Source organism: Suricata suricatta, chromosome 3 (genome assembly GCF_006229205.1).
Source record: "Suricata suricatta isolate VVHF042 chromosome 3, meerkat_22Aug2017_6uvM2_HiC, whole genome shotgun sequence".
Classification (NCBI taxonomy): domain Eukaryota; kingdom Metazoa; phylum Chordata; class Mammalia; order Carnivora; family Herpestidae; genus Suricata; species Suricata suricatta.
In genome coordinates this window covers 175,594,507-175,616,835 of record NC_043702.1, presented here as the reverse complement: position 1 = coordinate 175,616,835, position 22,329 = coordinate 175,594,507, and the positions used below count along the sequence as shown (strand labels likewise).

At 50.4% G+C, this 22,329-nt stretch overlaps 2 protein-coding genes, 1 long non-coding RNA gene and 1 other non-coding gene across 6 annotated transcripts; 2 read left to right on the top strand and 2 right to left on the bottom strand.

The window, feature by feature from the left end:
* Positions 1-2,886: 2,886 nt before the first annotated feature.
* Positions 2,887-8,750, bottom strand: LOC115288643. 2 transcript variants are annotated; one of them, XR_003907128.1, is made up of 4 exons: positions 7,768-8,750; positions 5,784-5,880; positions 3,416-3,503; positions 2,887-3,101 (listed from the first exon to the last, which is right to left on the bottom strand). It is a non-coding gene; the product is annotated as an uncharacterized LOC115288643 (long non-coding RNA). The 2 variants fall into 2 exon arrangements; XR_003907129.1 differs by having other exon boundaries at positions 3,416-3,500.
* On the top strand, positions 7,854-9,430 carry SNAPIN (SNAP associated protein). Of its 2 annotated transcripts, none has more exons than XM_029936129.1 (4): positions 7,854-8,060; positions 8,274-8,320; positions 8,547-8,683; positions 8,827-9,430. In XM_029936129.1, the coding sequence occupies exons 1-4, from the start codon at positions 7,918-7,920 to the stop codon at positions 8,926-8,928; spliced, it is 429 nt and encodes a 142-aa protein (XP_029791989.1). In that variant the 5' UTR covers positions 7,854-7,917; the 3' UTR covers positions 8,929-9,430. The 2 variants fall into 2 exon arrangements, with proteins under 2 accessions (XP_029791989.1, XP_029791990.1); XM_029936130.1 differs by having other exon boundaries at positions 7,856-8,060; positions 8,565-8,683.
* A 178-nt stretch (positions 9,431-9,608) lies between these two features.
* Positions 9,609-16,173, bottom strand: ILF2 (interleukin enhancer binding factor 2). The gene is made up of 14 exons (XM_029936119.1): positions 16,076-16,173; positions 15,536-15,595; positions 15,331-15,373; positions 14,783-14,887; positions 14,337-14,414; positions 13,887-13,989; positions 13,264-13,329; positions 12,313-12,429; positions 11,807-11,885; positions 11,235-11,322; positions 10,793-10,854; positions 10,602-10,716; positions 10,290-10,380; positions 9,609-10,145 (listed from the first exon to the last, which is right to left on the bottom strand). Exons 1-14 carry the CDS (start codon positions 16,078-16,080, stop codon positions 9,985-9,987), a joined length of 1,173 nt encoding a protein of 390 aa, XP_029791979.1. The 5' UTR covers positions 16,081-16,173; the 3' UTR covers positions 9,609-9,984.
* Positions 16,174-16,405: 232 nt separating this feature from the next.
* Positions 16,406-16,477, top strand: TRNAM-CAU. The gene has a single exon. It is a non-coding gene; the product is annotated as a tRNA-Met (tRNA).
* The last annotated feature ends 5,852 nt before the right edge of the window (positions 16,478-22,329 follow it).

The window sequence follows — 22,329 nt, the reverse complement described above, 5'->3', positions numbered from 1 at the left end:
CTGGGAAGGAGATTTTGGTCAAGACAGCCTGGACTGGAGTCCTGTCTGTATGACATGGGCTTCTTAGCCTCTGGGTTGTGCAGTAAGTAAGGGGTTTAGTCAGTCCTGTAGAAGCATGGGCATGAGAAAACCACGCTTAGCAAATCTCAACTTGGTATGGTTCCTGAGTGTACTCTAATCCCCTTATGTTAATGAACTGTGAGGCTGGAGGTCTTAGGCTCAGACAAGTGCTCCTAACCTGTCACTGGAAGGAGTGGAAAGCACTTTTTTTTCCCCCCGCCCCCCCCCCCCCGGAAAGCACTTTTACATGCACAAGGCCAGTTGTAGCCCCTTAGGTGGAGCCCAGACTCTGGTCAGCGGCCAAGACACATGAGGGAGGTGCAAACATGTCCACTGGTTACAACAGGCACCTCCCAGGCCTCCAGGACACCGCTGGGAAAAGGGAAAGGGAACTACAAGGTGAGTAGGTTCCTTACTCTCATCCTTGGATGGCCCATCTCTGGGATTATTCCCCAGTGTTTTTTTGACCTACCACTTAACCCTAAGGATGTTTATCTGGTGTTTGGGGACCACTCCTTGCCTGCCTCTCATAACCCACTGAGATGGGCTCCTAGGTCAGCCTCTTCTACCCCAGGCTACCCCTTCCCAGGATCCTTGCAGCCCTGCCACCCTGCTGACTGCCCCTTCTGCCCGCAGGTGGCTGTCAGGACCTGTCCCATGTCTACACCCAAATCTTGCACTGGCTTGGCTTGCAGTGCAGTGAGCGAAGACCAGCATCCGTGGGAACATTCACTGTGACAATGTCACGGCCCCACCTGGCGGTCAGGGAACTCTGAGGTGTCCTGATGCTGGGGACCACTGAGGGTCCTCATGGACCCTCTGTAGCTGTCCTCCCACCTCAAGAAGGGGTTCATTCCCAGCAATGGGCAAAAGGAACTCTCCTACTGCTCTCGGGCCCTCTAGGCCCCCCTGCTGCTCACCACAGTTCCCAGCATATCCTCAGCCCTGTGCCCGCTTGTACGACCCTCGGTCCCAGGTGAGTGTCCAGGGTAGAGAGAGACCAGGAGATACGGCCCAGCTCCCCATCCAGTCACCCATCTACCAAGGGCTCACCAAGTGGACACCCAAAAAGTCGTTTGTTAGAAGGGGGAAGACTATTCCAAAAACAGGGAACAACAAATACAAAGGTACAGAGGCCCAAGAGTGTGTTGCACTCGTGTGTGTGCAGTAGGCCTCCGAGGTGGGTTGGGAGACACAGCTGGGAAGGTCAGGTAGCCCACAGTCTGTCGCTGAAGAGCTTGAGCTTCAGGCTTGGGGTAGTGGGAGCCACATGGATGTGGGGTGGTTTACACAATGCTGATGGGAGGTACAGACGGGTTAGAGGGAGCAAGGGCGGGGGCTGGGACACCATCAGGGCTATCAGGATTGTGCAGTACCTGGAGCAGGCCTGACCCTGGGGACAAGCCACAGCCTCGACGCTAACATCTGGGTGTCTGTTGGCCTGAACGAGGACCTGAGGGGAAGCGGGGCATCTGCAGCTCCCTGTCTACCCCACCCCACCCTGCAATGGCCACATTCAGCGGTCCCATGACCTGGTCTGGAACCAGTGGCAGCATTGCTGCACACTCCCCACGGCCCCATGCCCTGGAAGGAGCCAGGCTTCCAGGCAAAAGGGTCTAGCTGAGGCTAGGACTCCAGCCTCCATAAGCCCAAATAGCAGCGCCTGCCCCTCCTCTTACAGGGCCTTGTCAGGGAGCTCCAGCCAATACAGAGCCCTGAGCAGCAGGGCTGTGCCCAGACCAGCAAGTAAGTGGGGCCCAGAGAGGCTGGGACCTGGGACAAGGGCCTGGCCTGTGTATCCCTGTTTCTCCTCCCATGGGCTGTCCCACCCATCCCTGTGAAACCCCAATACCTTTTCCACTGACTCTCCAGGCAATGAGGGAAGAGCAAGGGAGCCCAAGCCTCCATTTCCCTGGGCTCCGGGGACCTCCCTGTAAACATATAGACACAGTTGCCATGATGGCGGTATATGGTCTGATTTCTGACCTTCCCCAGACACCTCTCCCATTTTTACCTGGTTGGAGAGGTGTCCCAGGAGCCACACGGTGACCCTATACTGCCTGGGCGCGCTCTTCAACCTGCAGTGCTCCCTGGCCAGCGAGGGCCTTCACTGCCCACCTGCCCCAGGGGCAAAGGAGAGCAGAATAGCGAGGCCCGAGGGTGGAAAGAGGTCAGGACGTAGCTGGGACCTGTGACGATAGCAGGACTGTCGTGGTCGTCTTACTGTGCGAGGCGTGCAGGCCAGCGGGTCTGGTGTAGCGCGAGCCTCACAAGGCCTCTTCAAAGGATTCACTACTCTCTATTTAGGTTTGACTTATTGAGCTTATTTACCCTTTAGTATAAGATGACTATCTGCTTAACATTTAAACAGATCTATGGTGTGATATTGTAGATTCTAACAAGAAATAACGATTTGGTCTTCATCCCGTTCCTGGCACAGAGCTCCTAACACCTGCAAGTTTCCTGTTAGGAAGGGTGATAAAGGGTCTTTTGCTATGTTCATGTGGGCTTGCTGAAAGCCGCTAGGTGACCTCAGGATGGAGGCCAGCTGCCCCAGTGATTGAAGGATGGAACTTCCAGTCCCACCCACCTCCCCAACCTCCAGGGAGGTTCAGGCCATCACCAGCAGCCAATGAGCTAAGCAACCAAGCCTGTGTAATGAAGCCTCCACAAAACCCCAAAGGACGGGGCTCGGGGGCCTCAGGGTTGGTGAACACCCAGAGGTTTGGGGAGAGTGGTGCTCCTGGAAGGCCCGGAAGTCCCTTCCCACATAGACTTCACCCTCAGTATCTCATTTATTTATTTATTTATTTATTTACTTTTTATTTATTTATTTATGTTTATTATTTTGAAAGAGAGAGCGGGAGCAGCGGCCCTACAGTTCTTGGGTTTTCCATAGAGGCTGTAGGAGATGTGGGTCCTAAGAACTGCCCACTCTCTTCAGTCTCTGATCTTCCCTGAGGTCCCCACCGCCTGAGCGGTACCCAGGCTGACTGCCCCTCCTTGCTGTTCTGGGTCCCAGGATCCGTCCTGATGAAGCTCTGCAGGGAGAAGGTGCAGTGGCTCAGGTGGTACAACCACCATGCCCTTTGCCCAATACGGAGCCTCAGGGGGTAAAGGGCAGGGCTTTCAGAGGGTCCTGCTTAGGGGAGGGGCACTTTAACTAGGAAGGGGGCCTGAGAGTCGGGTCCAGGTAAGGGGTCTCCTCATCCACTCCCCTTTCAGGAGGCCCCTGGAACATGGTTTCGGGAGACCCACATTGCCTCAGTAGCCGAGCGCAAGGGGGAAGCACCAGGATGGGGGTGGGAAGGGGTGGAGTGGGCAGTGAGGCCTGAGATTCCAGCTTTTCCCCCACCTGCTGCTTCTGGAAGGCTGCCGTCCCCACATGCCTCATGAGGGGTTCCCTGGGCAGACCAGGATCCGGTTGGACTCCAGGACTCCTGCTGGTTACAAAGGGGTCAGAAGCTGAAGTGGGATCCTGGCCTCGGAAGCACTGAGGAGCGTGAGACGGCCCCAGAGGCAGGTCTTTATCTTCTAGTTTTCCCCCATCTCCTCGCTCCGCTCTGTAGACTAACCCAGAGAAACTCCCCCCAGGGGAGGCAGGAGGGTGTCTTACCGTGCAGATTACCTCACCCTCCTTTCCAGGATGAGGAGGGTCCCCCCGTGACAGACTGCCTTATTGGTGCTGACCAGAAAATTCCCGACTGACCAGTTCAGACTACATTTCCAAGGGAGGTTGAAACTGCAATTAGGTTAGGTACAAGCCCAGGTTTGGTGGCTTGGCCTGACAGAAGTAACTCCATCTTGGGCCTTGGTTTTCTTTTCAACAAACCCTTACCTGGTCTCCCTTACAAACTTTGATGTGTGGGAACAAAGGCAGGAGCAAATGGCAGATAAAATTAAATTTCCTAGGGGCGTCTGGGTGGCTCAGTCGGTTAAGCAAGCGTCCGACTTCGGCCCAAGTCATGATCTCATAGTCCATGGGTTCGAGCCCCACGCTGGGCTCTGCACTGACAGAGCCTGGAGCTGCTTTGGATTCTGTGTCTCCTTCTCTCTCTGCCCCTCCCTTGCTCGTGCTCTCTCTCACTCTCAAAAACAAATAAACATTAAAAGATTTTTAAAAATTAAATTTCCTAATAACCAGCAGCCCACTGACCACTACTTGAAGCAGGCAGAATAAAACATTTCTCCAGGACTCCCTGTCTTAATGCCAATGCTTTGCTAGAAGGAAAATCTTAGCTTGACAATAACTAGGCCCCCAGCATCCTATCCTGTGAATCTCTTTAGCACAAGAAAATCTCACTGGAAGCTTCCCCTGGACTTTACCTCCCCCAACTCCATAGTATATAACCAATGTCTCCTCATGGTCCTTCCTTTCCCCATGCTTTAATAAAATCACCTTTTTGCACCAAAGAATGCATTCAAGAATTCTTTCTTGGCTGTTGGCGCCAGACCCCACAAACCCCACTATCACCCCCAAAACCTCATCAGACATGTCCAAGAAACTGTGGAAAGATGGATTCTAAAGTCCCTTTCAGGGGCACCTGGCTGGATCAGTCAGTCAGTAGAGCCTGTGACTCTTGATCGCGGGTGGTGAGTTCAAACTCCACATTGAAGGTAGAGATTACCTTGAAACTGAATGAATAAGGGGCGGCTAGATGGTTCAGTCAGTTTAGCATCCAACTTCAACTCAGGTCACGGTCTGTGGGTTCGAGCCCCACATCAGGCTCTGTGCTGACAGCTCAGAGCCTGGAGCCTGCTTCGGATTCTGTGTCTCCCTCTGTCTCTCTACCCCTCCCTCACTCATGCTCAGTCTCTCAAAAATGAATAAATGTTAAAAAAAATTTTAAGGAATGAATGAATGAATACAACAAAGTCCCTTTCCGCATCCTCATTCTCTGAGCAGGGTTATTATGTAATCTGATATCACAGAGTGCAGGCTGCCGTGGAGGGGAGGGAGACTCCGGGCCACATCAGGCTGTGGCAGGGCCCCCAATGGAGAGAAGTTTGAACTGGAGGTGATGCAAGTGAGAAAGAAAGCATAAACACAGAACACTGAGCGATTTTTCTCAGAGAACCAGCCTTGGAAGTAAGATTACCAGGTAAAATAATTCTCCTCAGATTATTTGTTTTTTATCTGAAATTCAAATTTACCTAGTGTCCCAGGCAGGGCTTTTTGATCCTTCTGTTTTCCAAGTTTCACAACCCTTCTTCAAAAACGTAGCTGAAAGGACTGTAGCCTGAGGGGCTTCTTGCTGAGACACTGAGCCACCAACCTCCTTGCCCAGCCCTGGCCGGCCTTTGTTCTCTCCCCCCAGTGCAGGCCTCAAGGACCTGGCCCTTTGCCCTCCCCTCTCAACACTGTGGTCCCTCCCGCGGCTTGCTCCCCACACCGGCCGCCGCGAGGCGGGCTGGGCTGCCAGGCCTGACGGCGAGGCGGCTGCTGTGCCCTCGGTGCCCCTTTCCCGCCGCCTCTCCTGAGACTTTCGGCTCTGATCACTAGAGGGAGATACAGGGGAACAAGGACAATAAACAATGAACAGCGAACAAGGCTTTAGAAGGGATGGGACTTGGGGCCTCAGGCTTCCAGCTGCGGCCCACCACTCTCCCACCGCGACTGAAACACCTCCTCTTTCGTCCCTGAGGATGACGCTCAAGGCTGAACACCCCGGTGCCATTTCCGTCTGGGGCCCTTTGCCGTCCAAGAACACTTCCGCACTCACCTCACCCTTCGACCCCCAGGACTGCGAGCTGCTGGAACACCCTGGAGCTCAAGAGACAGGGCCTCATGTTGAGAATTCAACAACACATTTAAACTCTCTGGAAAGCCATGAAAAACACAACAAAACTAAGGAAACGTTTTGAGGGAAGAAAAAACCACAGGCGCCTGGGCGGGTCAGGCAGTTAAGTGTCTGACTTCAGCTCAAGTCCTGATCTCATAGTTCTTGGATTCGAGCCCCGCGTAGGGCTCTGTGCGGACAGCTCGGAGCCTGGAGCTGCTTCAGATTCTGTGTCTCCTCTCTCTCTGCCCCTCCCCCCCTCCGCTCTGCCTCTCTCCCAAAATTAAACATTAAAAATTTTTTCTTAATATGAAAACACGTGTAGGTTTTAAATTTTGCTTTACTGTGGCAAAATACATGCAAAATTTACCACTTTCACCATTGTTATTTGAGAGAGCGAGTGGGGGCAGGGCAGAGAGAGGCGAGAATCCCAAGTAGGCTCCGCACTGTCCATGCAGAGCCCGATGTGGGGTTCAGTCTCACGAACCATGAAATTATGACCTAAGCTGAAGTCAATACACTTAACCAACTGAGGCACCCAGGAGCCCCCACTTTCACCATTTTTAAGTGTCCATGTCAGTGGCATTTAGTACATTCACGCTATTGTGTCATTACTCCACGTTAGAACTTTTTTTATCATCCCCGTCCTGAGACTGTACCCATGAAACTGTAACTCCTCATTCACCTCTGGCCCCTGCAACACTGTGTTGATAAAGAGAAGCAGCCACATTTTCTGTCCACGAATTGGACTGCTCAAGGTACTTTCTGTAATAACCAGAGAGTATGTGTCCTCATTCCTGGCTTAATTTTCCCAGCGTCATGTCTCCGAGGTTCACCCTCTGGTGGATGTGCCAGAACTTCATTCCCTTTATCAGGCAGCAGGGTGGCTCCCTTAGTTAAGCATGGGACTCTTGACTTCAACTAAGGTCACAACCTCACTGTTCGTTGAGTTCAAGCCCCAGTTCAAGCTCTGTTGACAGTGTGGGGCCTTCTTGGGACTTATTCTCAAAGTAAATAAATAACCTTTAAAGGGGGGGAGGGGCTTCATTCTCTTTAAGACTTGATAATGTTCTATGAAGTTTTTTTTTTAATTCCTTTTTTTAATGTTTTTTTAAATTTATTTTTGAGAGACAGAGAGAGACAGCACGCGCAGGGGAGGCTCAGAGAAAGAGGGAGACACAGAATCTGAAGCAGGCTCTAGGCTCTGAGCTAGCTGTGAGATCATGACCTGAGCCAAAGCCGGACGCTTAACCGACTGAGCCACCTAGACGGCCCAAGGTTTTTTTTGTTTTTGTTTTTGGTTTTTTTTTTGTTTTTAATGTTTATTTACTTTGAGAGAGAGAGAGAGTAGCAGGGATGGGGCAGAGAGAATCCCAAGCAGGCTCCATGGTGTCAGTACAAAGCCTGATAGAGCCTGCCAGGCACCCCATACCTACAGTTTTATACATACTGTAGTGCCCTTAAAAAAATACACTCTCGGGGCACCTGGGTGGCTCAGTCGGTTGAGCGTTCGACTTCGGCTCAGGCCACGACCTCTCAGTCCGTGGCTTCGAGCCCCGCGTCAGGTTCCGTGCTGACAGCTCACAACCTGGAGCCTGCTTCAGATTCTGTGTCTCCCTCTCTCTGACCCTCCCCTGCGTTCTTTCTGTCTCTGTCCCTCAAATTAAAATAAAGACATAAAAAAAATTTTAATACACTCTCACGTTTAGGAATAATGAACCTATACTAGGAATACAATCTGTTTTTCTCATCAAGTTAACAGGAAAGGGCTATGCACAACTCAGAAGACAAGCATTTATTTTCTACCTTTGCAGAAAAACCAAAGGTAGGCGCCCCCAAAATGGCTCCTCCCAGCCCTCCAAGTCTGGAGACCCATCCCCCAACAGCACCCATCTGGGGCCTCCAAGGCCCTGCAGCTCTGCCTAACCTCTAGCAGCGGAGGAGACTCGGTTTCCCAGAAGCCTCCGGCGTGGGTACCGCCCACAGCTCTGCCGGGCGCCCCCTGACGGCGCGCTTCAGCTCGGTTCCAGTTCCCGGCGGCCCGCGCGGCACGTTCTCAGCGGAAGGGCTGCTCGTGATGGCTGGGGCTGGTTCTACCGCTGTATCCGGAGCAGGGACCCCAGTGGCGGGTCCCGCAGGCCGCGACCTCTTCGCCGAGGGGCTCCTCGAGTTCCTGCGACCTGCTGTGCAGCAGCTGGACTCTCACGTCCACGCCGTCAGGTCCGAGATGGAAGGGCGGGGCGGGGCCTCTTCTCGGTTTGGTTGTGGGCGGGGCCAGGCCCGGAGGGGGCGGGGGCATGCCCGGAAGGGGCGGGGTTTGCGGGCGGTAGCCGGCCGAGGATGGCGTGGCTCAGAGTATGAGGAGCCCTTCGGGGGAATAGGCGTTTTGAATCCCCGTTTAACTGACCGCCAAGGGTTCGTAACTCTTTGCAGAGAGAGCCAGGTAGAGCTTCGGGAGCAAATTGACAACCTGGCTACTGGTAAGCATCCCTGCATTCCCGCGATCCTGCAGCTCGCTTTTAGGACCTCGAGTCTAGCCCACTTCTGGGTGGGTTTGTGTCATGTGCTTCCAGGACATGAGGGCGCCAGTGACTCCTGCTTCCCTAAGTTTCTAGTGACCGGCCCATGTGGGCGCAGGCGCGTCTTCATCCCACTTACCAGCCTGCCTCCCCCAAGAACGAGGAGCCATTAAGTGTTAGTTTGCAGCTTACTTCCATCCCCCAGAGCTGTGCCGAATCAATGAGGATCAGAAGGTGGCCCTGGATCTCGATCCCTATGTCAAGAAGCTGCTTAATGCCCGGCGACGAGTGGTCTTGGTCAACAACATTCTGCAGAATGCGCAGGTAAAGGAATCCCTGCTAACAGTGACCCTTTAGAAGTTCTCAGGGTCAAGATGGAGCAAGCCCAGGGTACTCCCTGCACGTAGCCGACAGGGTGTTCTAAAGCCTTTCATGGAACACTTATAATTCCAAACCTTGTCTTGTAGGAACGGCTGAGGCGGTTAAACCACAGTGTTGCCAAGGAAACAGCCCGCAGGAGAGCAATGCTGGATTCAGGAGTTTACCCTCCTGGTTCCCCAAGCAAGTGACAGGCCAGAAGATGGACCTCATCCTCATGCCTGGCCCCGTAATAGCACATGTACTATTCCCCAGCTGCCTCGTTTCCTCCAGGAGCCCTGTAGACCTTGGGACATCAAACAGGCAGCCCAGCTGCTTTTGTCTGAAGCACTCGTCTTACCCGTTTACATGGGGGCCCAAAGAAACCTGTGTACAGCAGAACTAATGATCCCAAAGGATTTATTATGGCTCTGGCTTCCAAGAATGGGCTGAAGACTCCTTTTTTTTTTTTTTTTTTTTTAAACCTACAGACTCAAGCCCCACCTCCTCTACCTTCAAGCCTAGTTAATGAGGGGCTTCCTCTGTTGCATGGCTCTACCTGTAATTTGTTTTCCTTTGTTTACAGTGAGGATTTGAAGAGGGTAGGCAAAGTCAAGGTACTGACCCATCTACCCTCTTCTGTCGATTGCACTGGGCTTGAATATAGTAGCAATATTGCTAGAACCATTTGATTCAATAAATGCTTAAACAGTGTTCTAGTTTACTTGGGTATATGGAAAGGTTCCAAGAGTCTTTGTAGAAACTTTGATTCAGATACAGCTTCAAATTGTGATCTACTGCTTACAATGAAAAGACTCAAATATCACTTTCATTGGAAAGTACAGAAAGCAAAAATGGTTCCCAGATACCAAGGAAAAACAAGACCAAGAGCCCTAAGAGGAAGTAGTTTAATCATTTTTCTTAGAAAAAAAAATTCCAGACACTAACAGTTCACATTTCAACAACAAAGTACTGTTTGAGAGAGGTTTCCTCTGAGAACCTTGGAGAGGTTTGCCTAGGGACTCTGAAGTCTCAGGAAGGAAAGCTGGTGTCCTGTTTCACTGTAGATGGATGGCACAGGTCATAAATGGGAGACTTCAGGCTACTGAGCCAATCAGAACCCAGTGGAATGACACCCCTTCTCTAGTTTCTTTTCCTTCCTGTCTCCCCTTTCCCTCAGAAATGCCACCACATAAAGCCCAGGAGCAGTTAGCTTGGGCTCCAGTCTTCACCTTGGACAAGAAAGGGGGTGAAATTAGAAAGGAAGGTCACTCCTGAGTCTCCATGCTTTCCTCTTCCTCCCCTTGAGGTGGTTCTTCAGTATTCTCCTCCTCCTCTTCTCCTTCCTTCTTCTCTGGTGGCTTCTCATAAGCCTTTTCTGAAGGAGTCACTATCACTCCATCCCAAGTAGAGATTTCAGAAGCAAGATCTAGGAAAGAAAACCTGACTTCAGGCAAGTAGCCCAGCATACAGGTCATAATCTACACAGTGGAAATAATAAGATATCTGAGGAGTGTAGAGCTTTGCAGAGCAAAGTACCAGAAAGATCCCCTGACCCATGGTGATCACTCACAGCTGGCATCACCCTCCTGGCCAAGAATCTTCCGGAAGCCACCATGTGAGAGGATTCGGACCAGAGTCTGAGCTGTATAGCACACCATGTCCTGAAGGAGAGCAAAGTGATGATAAACTAGAAAGCTGAGTCAAAGTGACTTACCTAATGAATATTCTCATGAAAACAGTGAAGAAGACAACTTTAATTTCAAGACCAAAGTTTGTAAGAACCCTCAAATCTCTGACCCCTAAAGACCATATTCCCTTTGCCTTCTGACCTGGAGTATTCAAGAGTAGGGCACAACACAAAATTTCAGAGGTGTCCCCATACCTGTTGTTCCAGGGTCATGACTGTGTGTACTCTGAAGTTGCCACTCTCACAGGGGTCAGTGATACCCACTGATCCTGGAAGGAACAGTCCTGCAGCCAGGATCTGTAAGCAGCGTCTGACACACACAAGAACATGAAACAACACACAAGACCGCTTACATCCAGCCCCGAGCCCAAAGAAGCATGCTGTACCTGTACGCCACGTTTAGGGCCAGAGGCTGTCTGGTGGGGTTGTTCATCACAGCATAGTGCCCCTGGAAAAGAATCAACCTGGTCGGTGTGCCATGAACTTGGCAGTTCTAGCCAAACAAACTGAAACCTCAAACCGTCACAAAGAAAACTGGTTATTAAATTAAGGTCTAACTAAAATGCTCATATTCAGCAGCAATTCTGAACCAGCTGCTCATTCGCTGGCTTCTTCTCGTTACTCCATTACTGAAATTACATCAGTAACAAAAAGGAACAGGGGCAGTAATTACTCGTTCACCTGAATACTCCAAAACCCAACAAGTAATAAACACCATGTTTGTACTGGATTATTTCAGCTTCACCAAATTTCAGATCCTGGTAGGTTTCAGAAGAACTACGGCTAAGTAGGTACGATAAGGAACTCCAGTTGCCCTTCTTTACTTACCAGTAGGTCAAGGATCCAGGGTGTGAGGGGCTCAAAGCCAGGAAAACGAATTCTCAGGTCCTTCAGCAGTCTGATAAGAACTTTAACTCTGAAGGTAAGAGAAACCCAGAGAGTAAAAGTAATAACATCAGGTACTTCCATCCCTGAGGTCCATACAGAGTTGTTATTTCCCAAACTGGAAATTCTCTTTCTCTCAATCTACATTTCTTACTGAGTGGCGCCTGGGGGGCTCAGTCAGTTAAGTGTCCGACTTCGGCTCAGGTCATGATCTCACAGTTCATGGGTTCAAACCCCACGTCAGGCTCTGTGCTGACAGCTCAAAGCCTGGAACCTGCTTTGGATTCTGCGTCTCCCGCTCTCTGCCCCTCCCCCACGCACTTGCAGGCTCTCTCAAAAACAAATGAACATTAAACAAAACAAAAAAATTGTTAATTTGCTTACCTAAGGTATATGGGGGGGGGGGCTATAACAAATTATAGCCAAAAGAGTTCTAACAGAAGTATGCGGGTATCCCACTACTCAGTGTAATTAGAATAACTAAATTATTTAAGCTCAAATACTGAGGCACTCACGTGGACTGAGAAGCATTTTCCTCAAACCAGCGGGCATGTCGGATGGCCGCTAAGGCGCTCTGCAACACCTTGATATCCACTGCAAGACCAGCAGAGCAAGCCACGGTGAAGCACCCGCTCCTAAGCAACCAACTCACCCCCTCGTAATTTCTTAAACCGCCGCACGTTCGAGTCAGCAAATCACTCGTCCGGAAATCACTTTTCCTCCCCTACACCACATCTGTAAGCATGCAAGATCCACAACTCTCTCCCAAGAGCCTATTCCCTCCACAAATATTGTCCTCCAATCCAGATGCTTTCTTGGCCATACTGTCTGCAGTTTCACTAGCAAGCTGGTGAAACTGTCTCCCAGTTAGAGGGAGAGTGTGAAGTTTGGGGGTCAACTTAGGTCTAGAAAGTTTCACGTGGAATAGCAACAAGCTAAAAGCCCAACAGCGACCTTATACCGTATTTCGAATTTCCCCAAATATCCCAGAAATGGAAGAAAAAAAAAAAAAAGGACTAACAGTGGAGTTCTGGGTCCAGTTTTCGGAGATTTGGTGGCACTGTTGTAATGAGAATCTTCACTGTAGCATCAGAGGAACTGATCTCAAAGCCGGTCTCATTGGTCAGCATGGTCAAAACTGAAAGAAAATCAAAAGCTGTAACCCCCATCTCCCTTAGATGCCAGAGGTAAATACAGGGCTGAAGTAGGAGACCAGACAGGTTCTAAAAACAGCAAGAGTCCAGAATGAGGATTCAAAATAGTTTTAAAAGTAAGAGATGGAGCACCGGGCTGGCTCAGTCAGAAGAGCATGGGACTCTTGATCCCTGGGGCATGAGTTCGACCCCCACATTGGGTGCAGAGATTACTTAAATATATAAACTTTAGAAAAAATAAAAGTAACATATCAACTGGATTTTGAACACTGGAAATCCCGGCAAGAACTTCCCCAACATAAAACTCTGCATTCAAGAGGCACCTGGCTCAGAAGGGTGGCTCAGTCAGTCAAGCACCAACGTTAGGTCAGGTAGTGATCTTGAACTTTGTAAGTTCAAGTTCTCTGCTGTCAGTGGAGAGCCTTCTTTGGATCCTGTGTCTACCTCTCTCTTTGCCTCGCCACTCAAAAAATCAACAACAACAAAACCTCTGCATTCACTCTTCCTTCTTAGCCTGATCTTTGTTAAAATGTACTTGTGTGCACCTGGGTCGCTCAGCCTGCTGGGCACCTGACCAGTTCAGGTCATGATCTCACAGCTCATGAGTTCACCCGAGACCCACATCAGGCTCTGTGCTCTGAGCAGTCAGCACAGAGCCTGGAGTCTGCTTCAGATTCTGTCTCCCCTGCTCTCTGCCTCTCCCCTGCTTGCACTGTCTCTCTCGTCTTAAAAAATAGACATTAAAAAAATTTTTTTAATATAATTATAGACCGAGCTCCTGACGACCACTAAGTACATGTCCAGCAACAAATGCAAACCTTCAGAAGGGTCTTGTGCTCTCAGGCTTTCCACAACTTTGTTCCCCAGGGCAGCAACGGCTTCCACTAGAGAAAAGGAGACCATGAACATTGTCATCATTTACACAGACTTTCTGTACATCTCTATGCCATCCCGCACTCTAATTTCTGCCCCATGTGCAAGGCTAGAGCAAGGGCAAAAACCAGACTAAACTCTTTTACTAGGGAAGCTAACACTTGAGCAGAGAAACAGAAGTCTCAGGGAATAGGACACCCCCGCATCCTTCACACTTTCTCGTCAGTGGCGCAAATGCCATCTGGGGCTGGACGCCAGGGTGCTCGGCAACGTCCCCAACCTTTACTCCTTCGATGCCAATAGCCCCAAATGTCTCCAGACACTGCCAAATGTGACACGGGGGACAAAAGCCACCCCCAGCTGAGAAACGGTGCCCTTTAGTAACTGGACATACATTCTTCCAGGCACGCAATCCAGACTTTGTCCCCTATTACCCCAACACACATTAAAGAAATTAATTCCTCATTTGTTTTCCAAACAACCTTTCTTGCAAGGGATTTGGGCTTCAAAGATACCTATGCCTCAAATGTAAATTTTTGCTCCTGGGGCCAGAAAGAGGGGCACTCACATGTCGGCAGAATCTTTAGGATCACCACCAGGTCCGCCACATTGTGTCCTGTCGTCATTGTGCCCTTTTTATATGATCCCACCTGTCGGACTTCTTCAATTTGCTGTTGGAAAAAGATTGGGGGGTGGGGGCAGGTGGAGAAGTGAAAGATGGCCTAATTCCTCTCAGAAATCAATGACAGCACAATTATTACCCAGATTTGGAAGGAGCAGAGGTCAAATGATATCCCCAAACCACCACATGAAAAGCCTGATACACTGTGCCTAGCTGACAGCAACAGTACAAGTTTTATCCCCATGGTCACCAGCACAAAGGAATCCCACTATCCTTTCCTTTCCACTTTAGACTTGGCTTTGGAGAAGCAGCAACTGTAGAATTAAGAGACAGGAACCAAGAGAACTTACACAACCAAGGCTGCCCTTTTCTATGACTAAATCATTAAAAACTCACCACTTCAAATGTCCCTGGAGCCACAATCAAATTGTCAATCACATTGTTTATTTTCGTCACCAGGGAAAGGATGGAGGCCTAAAAACACCAGGAAATAAAAATGCCCTAAAGTGAAGAACTACAGGCAATTTTTCAGAGTTTGAGTATTTTCCCCTAATCCCTTCAACATACAAGCTGAATCAATACCTACATAAGGCTTTGAAAACACTGACCCTTCTGGCCTCGACTATGCCAGGAAAGCCATTTTCGGACCCACAGAGTCCCGAGGAACACGTGAAGCACCTGTACTCTGTTTACAGAATCCACAGGGCTCCCTCCCTCCGCCCACAGTCAGAAATGAGGCGAACAATCAAAAGCCTCTGGAAAGTTCAGGCTCTGGTAACACCAGCAGTTACTCCCTTCTCTGGCTTTCTTAGACGGATCTGAGGAGCAAAGCCAGAACATACCTGCTCGGCAGAGTTAGGGGCAAGGTCCTGGTTCCTCTTCAGCAAGGCCTCGCTGAAGGAAGTTTCATCCGGGGCCGGCTTGACCCGGGGGAAGGCCATCTCACACTAAAGCATCAAGAAACCGCACACCATTTACAAAAATAATACCTGGAGACCTCATTTTCTCCGTTGCCACACAGAAAAAAGCTGAAGAGAGAAAATTCTACGCTTCTTTTTACTCCTTAAGACACTCAAACAAGGTGCCAGCCATCATCTCAGCTCCCTCTGCTTTTTCGTGAACAGATAAGCCAGAGATCCCATGAATCATTTACAACAAAGATTACAACCCTGTTACGGTCAGCAGTGGCCAAGGAATTATCCTCGGCGCCGCGCTCTCACTGTTCTGTACGTAATCCAACGCCCGCGGGCTCACAAGCCCGGCTCCATTCACCTCCTCCTGCCCAACCGCTACCTGACTTCACCACCGGGTGCTGGGTTCAGGAACCGCAAGTGAGCAGTGGCCGCGGGCCACGGCCCTGTCTATGGTGAACAGGAGCCAGAGTACTCACCAAATAGAAATCAAACGGAATATGCGGCACAAAGGGCCTGAACCTAAAATAAGAACAACAATCCAGATTATTCATCACATGAAGTCAGGCGGGGCCGCACTCCCCCATCGGGGTGCCCGAGAGCTGGGCCTCAGAAAGCGGGGAACCCCAGCGCCCCACAGCCTGCAGCCGCGAGGGCTGAAGGGCGGACCAACCCGGCACTCACCCTCCTCCGGGGCCTCCTCTGGAACCGAAGCGCCCGCCACGACCACGGCCTCGGTCACCCCTACAAGTGCAGAGATTTAGCCGGTGACCCCGCCGAAGGAGTCCGCACCACACCGGCCGCTCTGAACTCCCGCTCGCGCTTCTGGCTCCGAGTGCCCGGGCTCACCCGACCTCACCCCCTCTCTGGACGACTCAATACCAACCCACAGCGAACAACGCCTGGCTCCAACGGCGGGTCCCTACGAGAAATACCCTAGGATACCCGGGACCCGGCCTCCAGCCTCCACGGACTAAAGCGGCTGCCCCGTTATCCGCCGCTGCAGTGGAACCTTTATCCACACGCCCTCCATGCCCCGGGCTTGGCGCGCTGGGTCCTCACGGCTCCGCGGCCCCCGACCGCCGCCGTCGCCCCGGCCGGGCGCTCTCGGGCCTCGGGCAGCTCCCGGACGCGCAGCCCCGTCGGGAGCTCCGGCTCTGGCCCACCTTCCCAAACCTTCCAGGGAAGTACCCTGAGATTTCGCAGAGCACCCAGTGCCCTCACCTCATGGCGCCCTAAATCCCGAACAATGGAGTCCACGCCAACCGCTCCTCTTCTCGGAGAAGGAGAAGACCGAAGACCCGGCCAGCTGGCGCGTCCCAACAAACTCTGCCGAGATTGGGCCGCGCCGCACCCCGCCGCTAATGCCCATTGGTTTACTTTGGCAGACCCGCCTACAGACCAATAAAAAAAATGCCTGCTGTGTCAGAAATTGGCCAATAAGAACAGATTTGCCAATAGCGCCTATTTTTATAAGCAGGCACTAGGTGGCGCGGTGTAAAGAAACCACAAGAACCCTTTCTATAGAATACCAGAGAGTCCATTGTCCAAGCTAGCAGAGTGGCGCAGCGGAAGCGTGCTGGGCCCATAACCCAGAGGTCGATGGATCGAAACCATCCTCTGCTACAGTGGGAATGCTTTTCTTCCTCCAGAATACTATTTGTAGTTTAATTTTCTTTAGTACTTACATTATAATCGCCGTTATGGTACGTTTTCTTCCTCAAAAATGCATGCAACCTTTAGAACCCGTTTTTGCCATCAGCAAGTGAAACGGTAAAGGAAGGACATTAGACAACACCACGCCCAGGTGGAATTCACCGGAAGCTGGAAACTTACGGCGGGGGAAGCGGATTTGAGAGGAGGGATGTACTGAGGAACCAGAGGGAAAAGCACTGATGATGAGGGACCAGAAGTGACACTGAGGCAGCCTTTGAAAGGGAGCTCAGAAAAAAAGAGCGGGTAAATTGAAGAGCAGCAGCCCTGGGCCGCACTTCTGCTGCGCTCCCTTGCGGACGCGCCCCCGCCGGGTCAGCGCGCTCTCGCCGTGCGCGCACGCGCATGCGTTGTCCCAGCGAGCCGACGGCGCGCTGCGCGCTCCGGTACCCCCGCGAGTTCTCGTTCTTCTGCTTCTCGTGTGCTCTTGTACTGATTAACGTTTATTTCCTTCCCCGCCTCTGTTAATAGAAGTTATGCACTCTTTTAGCGGTTACTCTAAAAATTACAACATACATCCTTGATTTAGTAAGGTCTGGTTTTAGCAGTACTTTTACCTTACTCGTGAAAAATGTAGGGATGATGTAATTACATTTACCACCATCATTTCCCCCAGAATTATATGCTATTGCTGTTGTGTAATTCTATTATATACTGAAATATAATTTACGTCAGCAAAATGCATAGATCTTAAGCTTTCCTCTTGATTAATTTTCAGTAATGTATTCTGTCCATGTAACCATCACCCAGGTTAAAATAAAGAACATTTTTATCACTTCAGAAAGTTCCTTCACACCTCTTTACCCTGTCCCTGGAGGGAATCACGATTTCCCATTTCTGTGAGCATGGATTAGTTTTGACTGTTCTTGAACTTCACATCAATGAACTCACACTGTATATACTTTTTTTTTCTTTCCTAGTTTCTCTTGCTTGACACGTTTCAAGATTCTCCACGTTTTTTGCATTTATCAGCAATGTGTTTCTTCTGATTTATGAGCAGCATTCCATTGAAGAAGTATATCCATCCTTCTGCGGAGCCGTTCAGAGCCGTTCTCTGACGGGCTGAGACACAGGAACACACTTTGGTTGTTTCTACTTTGGAGCCATTATGAATAACGCTGCTGTGAACCTTTTTTGTGCAAGATTTGTGTGGCCAGATGCATTAGTTTCTCTTGGTAGGTATACATGTGTACAGAATTTAATTTCTGTATGTTTCTTTATGTTTCTTCTTTCTTTTTTTTAAGTAAGCTCTATGCCCCACCTGGGTATCAAATCCAGGACACCTACCCCCATCCCCTGATCAAGCGTTCCATGGCCCCACAGACTGAGCCAGCCAAGTGCCCCTTTCACCTTTGTTTCTGAAGTACATTTTCTCCGTGTAGGGAACTCTAGCTTAGAGATTATTTTCTTTCAGCACATTTACGATATTATTTTACTATCTTTGGCTTCTATGTTTGCTTTGGAAAAAAATTGCAAACCTAATGGTTGCTCTTTTCAAGGTAATCAGTCCTCTTCCTATTTTATTTAAAAATTTTTTAGGTTTATTTATTTATATGAAGAGAGAGAGAAAGAAACAAAGTAGATGAGCAGGGGAAGGGCAGAGAGAGAGAGAGAGAGAGAGAGAGAGAGAGAGAGAGAGAGAGAGAAAGACCAAGCAGGCTCCATGCTGCCAGTCTAGAGCCTGATGTAGGACTGGAACTTACAAACTAAGAGATCATGACCTGAGCTGAAACCAAGAGATGGATGCTTAACCCACTGAGCCTCCCAGACACCCTTTCCTATTTTAAAGATTTAGCCTGTGATTTAACTTCCCACTATTTCACCCTAATGGGTCCCAGGATGGATGTCTTTGATCTTACTTGATGTCTGTTGAACTTCTTGAATCTGTAGCTCAATGAATTCCATCTATGTTTTAAGTTTCTCAGCCATAATCTCTTCAAACATTGCTTCTACCCTGTGTTTTCCCTCCTTCTGGGCTCCAAATAAAGATGTGTCAGATTTTTTCACAGTATCCTTTCTGTCTCTTACACCTTTTATGTTCCTCGTTTCTGTTTAATCTGTGCTTCGTTGTGGGTGGTTTCTCCGTTCTTTCTTCCAATGCATTACTTGTTCCTCAGTCAAGTCTGTTAAACCCATTGATTGATTCTTAATTTTGTTTTTTTAACATCTTGGGTGTGAATTTTCTAATTACTTCTGGTTCACCCAAGTCCAAGGTTTACCCCAGGAGTGCAGCTTTCTGGATCCTTACCCAAAACAGAAAGGCGATTTGCCAGGTTTCTCACGTCAGGGACATTTGGACTACAATTTCTGTCTCACTTGCCCCGCGCAACCCATTTTCTGCTACCAATTCCAATCAGCAAATAACTCCAGGGCAAAACCAGTCTTACCATTGTCTCACCTCTCTGATTTCCTGTCTTTCAAGCCCTCAGCACCAATAATTCCTCACTGTCTTATTAGTGTTTTGAGTTTTTAAAGTATGTCATCCAAAAATTTTAGTTGTCTTCAGCTCAGGGACTGGGCAATTGTTTAGTCCACCATTGTTGAAAGAGGGGCTCAATTACTATATTTGATTTTGAGCATAGTCATTTCTCCTGAGCTCTTCTCCACTAATCCAACAGCCCCACTGGACACCTGCACTTGGGGACTACAGGCACCTCACACCCAATAAACTAAAGTGGTTATTACTCCCGTGTGCTTGCTTAGGCAGCACATATAATAAAATTGTCATCACCCCTCGAAAAACTGCTTCTATCGCTCCTCAGCAAATGGATCAATGTCACCTAAACTTCAGTTATTTGTATACTGTCTTCTTTTCTTGAAGTCTAATTGATTCTACTTATAAAACAGCTCTCTATAGTCAACAATACTATATCATCCACTTAAAAAGTTGTTGAGAGGGGTGCCTGGGTGGCTCAGTCGGTTAAGCGTCTGGCTTCGGCTCAGGTCATGATCTCACGGCCTGTGGGTTCGGCCCCATGTCTAGCTCTGTGCTGACAGCTCAGAGCCTGGAGCCTGCTTTGGATTCTGTGTCTCCCTCTCTCTACCCCTTCCCCAGCTCACACTCTGTCTTTCTCTCTCTCTCTCTCTCAAAAATAAATAAACATTTAAAAATTTTTAAATAGAAAGTCGTTAAAAGGGACACCTGGCTGGCTCATGGTGGCTACATGCGACCCTTCCTCTTGAGGACATGAATTTGAGCCCCACATTGGGAGCAGTTTCCCTAAAAAAATAAAGGGGACATTATTTTAGGATTTTTTTTTAATTTTTTTAATGTTTTATTTATTTTTAATACAGAGAGAGACAGAGCATGAGAGGGGGAGGGGCAGAGAGAGGAGACACAGAACTGGAAGCAGGCTCCAGGCTCTGAGCTAGCTGTCAGCACAGAGCCCGACGCGGGGCTTGAACCCACGAACGTGAGATCTGACCTGAGCCGAAGCTGGAGGCTTAACCGACTGAGCCACCCAGGTGCCCCTATTTTAGGTTTTTAAGAACGTGGTCCTCATGTGTTCACACACACACACACAAACACACACAAGAACACAACAAAACATTTGGAGATGATGGTTATTACCTTGATATTGTGGTGATGGCTTCACAGGTATACACATGTCCAAATGCATCAACTGCATACATTAACTATGTACACTTTATGCCATATCAATTATACCTCAATAAAACTGTTCTTTAAAAAGTTCCTCCCCCACCAAGGGGGTGGGGGAGTGCGAGAGAGGCTCTAAGCATCTAACTCTTGATTTTGGCTCTGGTCTTGATCTCAGTGTCATAACTTCAAGCCTGCATTGGGCTCTACACTGGGTGTGAAGCCTACTTTTTTTTAAAAAAAAAAAAAAGGTCCCCACTCCACCCCCCTAAAAAAGTTTCCTAGTCTCCCATCTATGCCTGTAGCCTTGGAGCACCCCACAAAGGACAAACACATTATGCCTATTAAGCAAAAGCTTTCATGACCTGCCCTCCGCTCCCCTTTCTTGCCTCTCCTCAGTCATTCCTAAATGCACACACTTTACATTATGCAGCAGGATCGAAAACATGAACTCCTACAGCACTGAGGCTGGTAATGCAAATGAGTGAACGGAGTGGGTAGGACCTATAATGAACTAGAGTCATCCTAAAGAAGGGATGCGGGACTTATCTATTGCCAACTCTCTGATATTTCAAGACAAGTGAGAAATACAAATATTCATGTGCCATCTGCCAATATTTGGTTCGATTTTTTTTTAATAAAGCTCTGTGCCCAACATGGGGCTTGAACCCAAGACACCCAGATCAAGAGAACTGCTCTACCGAGTGAGCCAGTCAGAAGCACCCCATCTGCTAATTTTTAAGTGTAGGCAATTGAGTCAAATACAGAAAGAATGCAAGCAAAACCAAACATCCTGCCATCTGGAGTTGGTCGGTGGGCTACCATTCGCTCTAAGACCATCAGAAAAAAATGGTCCTAAAATTCTCCAAAAATGCCAGACATAGGGAATACACTGCTCTCTGCGCAGAATCTCTTGCTCTTCATTCCACCCTTGCTGAATTATTTCTCTTTGGAGATTTTCCTGGCCCCAAAGCAAGCCTAGTCCTCATTTAGCGCTCTAGCAATTTGCCGTTCCCTCTGTTGCGGCACCGATCGTGTTACGTTACGGCTGTTGGTCCCAAGCAAGAGCTCCCGCGAGGCACGGACTCCGCGTAGTTGGCGCGCAGCCGGCGTGTGGACAGCTGGACGGTCCGGGACCGGGGAGGGTGGCGGCGCAGCGGCGGCAGTGACTCCGGATGGCCGCGAGAGGGCGCAGCGATTCCACGGCGCGGAGAATGCGGCCAGCGGCTAGTGCTCCCAAACACCCTCGCCCCCGCTGACGCCCCCGCTGACGCCCCCGCCGGGTCACTTCCAACCTCGTCTCCCACTGCCGCCGCGAACCCACACTGACATTCCGGGAGCGGCCCCGAGGTCACTGCTCTTCCTTCCCCCCACCCCGGCCGCCGCACGCTCTTCTCCCCGTACAGCCTTTCGGAAACTAAAAGGTTAACTCCGCCCTTCCACTGGGTCCCTTTTCGGCACTAACCCGCTCAATCTGGAAGCTGGGGGGAGGGGACGGTCCTGGGTGGACTGGGTCACGGGGACCCTGGGCTCACCTACTTTAACGCCCTTTCCAGAAACCCGCCGCCCTCCCGTCCACCCCCAGACGCGCACACATCCGCACACTCGCACCTTTTCTTGCCAAGATCCCACACCAGCACAGCTCTCTTCTCCAAACGGAACCAGGTGGAGGAGGGGCGCAAAAGGGTCCCGGCTGCCCCCACACCAGTTGCTCCTCGGTCCTGCTCCCGACCCCGGAGAGCTAGCCCCTCAGGCGCCACTCTCGGAGGAGGAAGGTGCGGAGGGTCCCTGGGGTTGGCGCGCGGGCTGGGCGCGGGCAGGTCCGCGACTTCGGGGCGGGGACGAAGGGGTTAAAGATCCAGTCGCCCAGGCTGGGAGGGGAAGCGGCGGGAGGAAGGGCTCGGAGCCTGGCTCCGGTCCTCCCCAGTCCCCCCCGGACAGCCGGGGACTTGAGCCGGCCGGACGCCCCCGCGAGCACCCTCCCGGGGCAGGCACTCAGGCGCGCACGCAAACCCTCCTCTCCCCTGCCCTCGCTCGCGCCCTCTTCCCCCCTCCGCCCCAGAGCGCTCTCGCTCCTTCTAACGCACACGCACCGGCGCACCCCCCACGCGCCCGGTCCAGGCCACGGCGCCCCGCGGCTCGCGCCCACCCGCCCCGAGGAGCCGCC